General features: G+C 60.0%; 1 protein-coding gene across 4 annotated transcripts in view; it reads right to left on the reverse strand.

The window, feature by feature from the left end:
* Positions 1-1,066: 1,066 nt before the first annotated feature.
* The window catches only part of STK11IP (serine/threonine kinase 11 interacting protein), a 14,621-nt gene continuing 8,871 nt past the window's right edge, over positions 1,067-6,816 (reverse strand). For 2 of the 4 annotated variants that reach the window (XM_028482060.1, XM_028482051.1), the window contains 8 exons: positions 5,046-5,270; positions 4,847-4,950; positions 3,722-3,819; positions 3,440-3,618; positions 3,152-3,233; positions 2,877-2,947; positions 2,153-2,400; positions 1,067-1,465 (listed from right to left, as the gene is read on the reverse strand). In XM_028482060.1, coding sequence (XP_028337861.1) covers positions 1,316-1,465; positions 2,153-2,400; positions 2,877-2,947; positions 3,152-3,233; positions 3,440-3,618; positions 3,722-3,819; positions 4,847-4,950; positions 5,046-5,270 — 1,157 coding nt within the window. In that variant the 3' untranslated portion in view covers positions 1,067-1,315. The other 2 variants (XM_028482054.1, XM_028482065.1) reach the window with 2 other exon arrangements.

Genomic DNA, 6,816 nt, shown 5'->3' on the forward strand with positions numbered 1-6,816 from the left:
CACCAATTAGTTGTCAAAACCACACACACATTCAACCAGAGCCAGGCTTTGGGGCTCAAAGGGAGTCCCCACACTCCCTTCCCAAGCCCTTTTACTAGGACCTCTACACAAACGTGTGGGAGCCGCTATTCCCCTTGTGTTCATTCTTGGGTGCAGGAAACAGATCCCTACTCAGGCTGGATCAAGTCAGAATAGGGGTGTATGTAGTTAGGACCCTTTCAGCGGCTCGTACTTGGCTCAAATTAGCTTAAGCCGAACAGAAAAAAGGAGGGGGTCCCCTTCGGCTCACATAACCTAAAATTCCAGGGCCATCTGCCTGCAGTCACACTGGACCCAAGGACTCCACGGACACCACCCAGACCTGGCCTGGCTTGCCCCACCTCTCAGCTCTGCCTCCCTGTCTCGGCACGGTTCCACCTCCCCTCGGGGCCAGCAGCTGCAGGCTCATCCTCTCAGCAGCCCTCCTGCGGGAAACGTGCCTCTTTCTCGGTTGTTCCAGCAAAACGCCAGGACTGGGCCTTGGTAGGCCAAACCGGGCCACGTGGGAATTCCTGAACCGATCACCACAGCCACAGAGACACAGGGAAAGGAGTGGGGCCAATCCAACCAAGCCCCCGGGCTGAGTGAGGCAGTACTGACAAGAAGGCAGGAACGGAAACCTCCAGATGCCTGTCCTCCCTCCACAGCCCGACTCCACGAACCCGCTCGCCAGTCACACTCGTATTCAGCTCCCACTGGCCGACGGCCTGAGAGTCTCGTTAGTTCCCAGCTGAAACTCAGGAGAGTGACAATGTAACTGTCCCAGTTGCTTGCTAGGCAGTGATTCCCACACCAGGCTCAGGACAGGTGCTGCTGGCTGGGGACTGGGGCCCATGGGTAGGAGCCCTGCTGGATCCCATCAGCGGGGGCAAAAAGCAGGGTTGGAAGATGGGGTCTCACAGTTCAAACAAGGCTGCTTGGCCTGTGCGTTGGGGAAGAGCCACGGGCGGGGCAGTTTCTGTTAGAAGTAGTAGGGGAACAGCAGGCCTCACGAGTGACACATCCAACTGCACCCATGGCATCCGGAATGGAAACAACTTTATTGATACCTGAGAAAAAGTGCAGGAGAAACACTCCTTCTGACCACTCAGCCCGTCCCCTCGGGCCAGGTCATCTAGAGGCTGGACCAGTCCTCTCACCCTGCCCCTGAGTTGTGGGTCATTTGGGGCCTTGCTGACCAGTGCCCAAAGGCCAGAGAAGTCCGCAGCCAGAGTCTGGAGAGAGAACATCTGTAGCCGTGGCTCCTGAGGCCGGGGGCGGGGCCAGCATGGCAGCCTCACTGGCCGAGGTCTAGAGCCTCTTGGGTCACAGTTCGGAGTCCGATGGAAAACAACTCCTCCCAGGGCTCCCGGATCCAGGCCAGCAGGGCCGTCAGCTGCTCCGGACACACAACATGGAGTGCCCAAAAGCTCTCCAGCCGGGACACCTGGTGGACAACCCGTAGTGAGGTGAGACTCACAAGGGCCACACCAGAGCAGGGGAGGCAGGGAAGGCCTCAGGAGGACCCACTGCCCCTCCCTGGTTCATGGCCTCTTCTCATCCCCAAGCCTGTGTCACTCCCCATAAAAGATCCTGACTCTGAGTTTTTTAAACAGAACCCAATCAGCCTTGACTGAAGGCCCCAAAAGGGCTTTCGCATTTACCACCTGGTTTCTTTAATCCTCCGTCTCCAGAATATCATCAGTTCTGGATCAACTCCAAGGAACTGCCTGGGCTTCAGTCCTGGCTCTGCCACTTGTGACCTGGGCATGTTGGTTAACCATCCCCAAGCCTAAGTGTCCTCAACTGTAACTGGACTAATAATCATAGTACCTCCTCACGAGGAGGCTGTCAAGATCACACAGCTGGCACACGGGCCCCATCAGACACGAACTCCAAGTAGCCGGGTGCTTCATTAGGGCCTCCCAGGTAACACAAGGCTGGGCTTCAAGTCCAGGGTGTTTCCGCTGCCTACAACTGCCTCCCTCCCTACTGTCCAAACGCCCCGTGACAGCCTCCCGGCTCCCTGCACCCTGATCCTCTGTGTTCCCCCCGACCCTGACTGCCCGTGGTAAGTCCCATACAGCCCGACACACACACAGACTGCCCCTCTCCCTCTCACACGCTCCCACACCTCGTCGTAGAAGACCAGCCGCAGGTCCTCCGGGGCCACGCGGTAGAGCAGCACGGAGCTCAGGCTGCTGAGTGGCTGCTGCTCCCTGACACGCACTGAAGGGCCCGGCCCGGGGGGTGGGGCCTTCTCAGAGGCTACGCCCGATGCCGCTGGAAGAGGGGGCTCCGCCTGGGACCCTATAGGGTCCTCATCTAACAGGTACAGGGTGGACAGAGTCAGCAACAGGGACACAGGGCAGGTAGAAGGCCCTGGAGGGAAAGAGGCAGGGTGAGGCCCGGAGGAGAAGGCCATGGAAGAGCCCAGATCCCCCGGGCAGCGTCCCAGCGCTGCTCAGAAGAGGAGTGACCACACTGAGGCAGCCACAATGCGGCCTGTGCCTCTGGGGGCCAAGGCCCCCCCTTTCCCAAACGCCAGGGATCTCCAGCCTCCAAGACCGCTGAGGCCCAAGACAAAGGGGACCTGCCCGACCACCCCACCTCCCCGTCGGAAAGGACCGGCTCTCGTCTTCACCACAAGGAAGAGGCGGAGCAGACCCAGACGATCTGGGCCCAGAAGCAAAGGTCTCTGAGCCACGGACGTCCCAGGGCACCTCCTGGCCCCTCCCAGAGGGGCCGGGAACACCGAGGCTGTTATTTGGGTGGGAAGGCCACATCCCAGCACTGAGAATTGCTACAAAGGCACGGAGAGGCGCTGGGGGGCTGGGGGGCCGAGGCGGTGGCCTCACCTTCAACCAGGAATGCCCGAAGATAGAAGAACCGGAGAGGCTCCAAGGAAGGGTCTGTCTCTAGCAACGGCCTGGGGAGAAGGCGGCAGGCCCAGGAAGCAGTGGTCAGCCAGAGGATGGGAAGTACCACGACGGGGTAGAGTGGGGAGAAGGCCAGGCCCGGGTCAGGAGGCACGGGCGCTCAGGGCCCGACCAGGGGCTTGTGGAGAGAGGGCCTGTGCTCCACGAGCAGCCATCTGGGCCTCAGTCTGGTCTCAGCCTCCTTATCTACTCACCAGAGCCGATGCTTCGGGGTGACCTCCTCCTCCGTGGTGCTGACGCTGCTCCTCCGGGCGGGGGGCAGAGACTGCAAGACATCTGGACAGAGCCAGCCAGGGACAGGGAGCCCTCAAAGACTCCATCTCTTCCATCCCAACCTCTCAACACCTTCCCATCCTCCGCACTGCGGAACTTCCAAGAGGGATGGGTCCCATTACCCGGCTGTCTCCGCTGCGGGCACCAGAGCTGGCGCCGTGGCCCTCGGCCCCCACCCCACCCTCCATCCTCCCCCTTCGCTCTCTCACCCGTAAGCTCCTTCAGGAAGGCCCGGCAGTGCCTGGCATCTCGGGGCAGCAGGACACAGCCACCTGCCCCGGCCGCCCACTCCAGCCGCAGGCTCTGTCCTGCCAGGCCCAGCTCTATGCTACTCAGATCCTGCAGGGGAATGGCCAGGGTTGGCTGCAGCCAGCCAGCCGGAGGCCCGCTGTGGAGACAGTGAGGGCAGAGCGGCAGGAATGAGCGAGAGTACAGTGAGAGCATGGGGGCCCCGGACGGACCCCTCCCTGGCCGTGGCCCTGCTCACTCACCGCATCTCCCCTGTCACCTTCAACACGTAGAGCCTGTGGTCAGACACAACCGCAAGACACAGAAACTCCCCGGGGTGCCCTGCCAACACCAGTGGCACCTAAGGGGAAGAGGAAGTTGATGTGAAACAGAGAGGACTAGAGAGGCGGCTGCCAGGCTGAGGGCCGAGCTACCGGTGACACTGCGCGTCCATCCCAGGCTCTCCATCGGCCTTGCTCTCTATCCCACAGCCCCGCCTGCACTCAGACCCACGGCAGGCTCTTAGCAGGTCTCCCTGCCTGTCATCTCGCACCCTCCAATCCACCCTCTGACAGAACAACTGTCCCCAAACACAAAACCAATTGCTGCTCCCCTGCTTCCAAGGCCTGCAGTGGCTCCCGCAGGACCCAGGTTCAAGTCCAAACTCCGTGGCCGACACAAGACAATGCTCCTGAATGACCCCTGCCTGCCTGTTCAGACTCCTCTCAGGACCCCCACCCCGTGGCTGTCCCGATCACGGCCAGTTCTCCCCACTAGCTACTCTCTCAGGCCTCCATGCACTTGCTGCTTCCTTTTCCTACAACATTCTTTTCCTCCCTCCTCTGTAACTCATCCTTCAAGACTTGGTTTAGCCATCACCACAGGAAGGGGAAGCTTCCCTGGCCCACACAGGCTGGATCAGATGCCCCTCTGCGGCCTGAGCCTGATTCCGGCACTTTCACACCGCGTCCTGACTGGCTGTTCCTCACGCCAAAAGAGAAGATGGAGGGCAAGACCGATGTACTCTAGCTCTTCACTGCCCTGCAACTGCTCAGAGCTCCACAGAGAGGGTCTGATGGCGTGGTGGATATACAATAATGGCCGGAGACGCCATTTACTAAGCGCCAGGGGCTGCTGACGTCGGCCCTCACGTGTGCTCCACAGCCCGTGAGGTAGGCAGTATCCTCCCCGTGGTAGAGGGGAGACAACAGAGACTCAAATACCAAGAAACGTGTTCACAGCCACACTGAGGGCAGCTGCTGGAGTTTAAACCAGAAGCCAGACCTGGAGGCTCCAGCGCCAACCGCCTGGACACACTTTGCTGTGGTGGAAACAGGCGGGCACCCTGATCAGTTGGGGGCACAGGGCAGAGCCAGGCTGGCACAGACCTTGAGGCAGCACTGGAACTCCTCTTGGGCATCGGTGAACACCTCGACGTCCAGGAAGAGCCGGAGTCGGTGGTCCACAGAGCGGAGGCCACAGTGCTCAGGGGCTGGGGGCAAGCGGTGGGCCGTCAGCCTGCCCCGGCCACCCTGGCTCCAGCACCCCTCCCCCGAACACACCCCGTCTCTGTTCGCCTAGACTCACGGGGACTGAGGCTCCAACTGCGGCGGTCATGGGAGGCCGGTGCCTGAGATGGGGCACCGCCGGCCCTGGTGCTGTAGGCACTGTGGCCAGGAGGGCCGTGGTCGGGGCTCGGGGACCGTGAGGGGGCCGGCGATTGCTCTCCCTGTCTCCGTTTCCCATTGGGGGTTCCAGGGTACAGGAGAACCACGTGATCACTACCACAGTTTGGACACACAGCAGGCGATTCTGGAGGGAGGACGGGCACAGTCCCGTGACTCACACACACAGCACCACACCCCCTCGCTGTGCTCACAGCACTCCTCCCCCATCCCCCCATCTCCAGCTTCACACGCGAGCTCCGCAGGCTCCCAACCCACCTGTCGCCCTCTGCAGCAGCGGCTGCCGGCCAATCCCCAGTGAGGGGTGAGTAAGCCCGGAGCCGCGGCCCGCAGCCTCAGTACACCCCGCCTTCTCATCTCAGGCTGTCTCAGAGAGGGCCAGACTCTGCCAGGCCCTGCTCTGGGTCCCGCCCACAGCCTCGGGCTGGGCACCTACTTGACGTCTGAAAGCCCCAAATCAACAGATAGGGGTCCGATTCCAGGCTCCATTACTTGAAGGCTGTCATCTAAGCAACTCTGACAAGTCACCTAAGCGCTCTGTGCCTGGTGCCTCATCTGTGAGGTGGGGATGATGGCGGTATCTATCTCAGAGGGCGGTCAGGACGAGGGAACGGAATCGGGTAAAGAGTCCAGGACACAGATCAGCGATGAGACAGGAAACATTCTTTGAGCAGCCACAACGCACTGGGGACACGCTACACCCTTTGACGTTGTATCAAAACTCTCCTGAGCCCGTTTTGCAAGTGAGGAAAGCAGAGATCAAATGACTGACGCACTCTGCTCAAGACCACATGGCTGGAGGGTCATAGCGGCAGCTACCATTTGTGGAGGTCCTCGGTTCTGTGCCAGGCAACTGTGCCTGGTGCCGTTCTGTCACTTTTAAATCTCCTAACGTCATGGGGCAAGTCCGTTCTCTTCTTTGCTCAGATGAGGTGACTGAGGCTCAAATCAAAGGAGAATGGAGCACACAGGAATGTTCATGACGAATGCCACCACTGAAAGGACCCCCAGGGCCACATGACCCATGGTGTACAGACAGGGTCGGGGACAGCGTGGGGCTCTTTCCGTTGCACACACTGTGCTGCTGGGCCTTGGGGGCCTGCGGCTGCCAGGGCAAATTCACGGTGGGGGATGGAGAGGGCTCAATTTTCTGAATAAAATTTAAACCCCTGCTCCAGCTGCTGCCAAGAAGGGAAAAGTGACTAATAAAAATCATACATTTCAACGCAGGTGTTACCAAGCATATTTCTTTCTTCTTCAGTGTCTTCAAAGACATGGCTTTTTGACTGGTCCGTAATGGAAAAACCTCTCGTCTTAGAGAACAGGATGTGAAGAGATGCCACGAGGCACTACTCGGTATCAAGTAGCTCACAAGGTCAGTCAGAGAAGGACAGTCTAAGCCAACTCCCACAGCATCCTACTCAGCAGCCAGACAACCCAGTACTGCAGTGGGGGCTGAGTAGGTTTTATGTAGTTTCTGACATATTAGTCAAAAAAAGGAGGGAGGGCTTCCCTGGTGGCGCAGTGGTTGAGAGTCCGCCTGCCGATGCAGGGGACATGGGTTCGTGCCCCGGTCCGGGAAGATCCCACATGCTGCGGAGCGGCTGGGCCCGTGAGCCATGGCTGCTGAGCCTGCACGTCCGGAGCCTGTGCTCCGCAACGGGAGAGGCCAC

Source organism: Physeter macrocephalus, chromosome 2, assembly GCF_002837175.3.
Source record: "Physeter macrocephalus isolate SW-GA chromosome 2, ASM283717v5, whole genome shotgun sequence".
Classification (NCBI taxonomy): Eukaryota; Metazoa; Chordata; class Mammalia; order Artiodactyla; family Physeteridae; genus Physeter; species Physeter macrocephalus.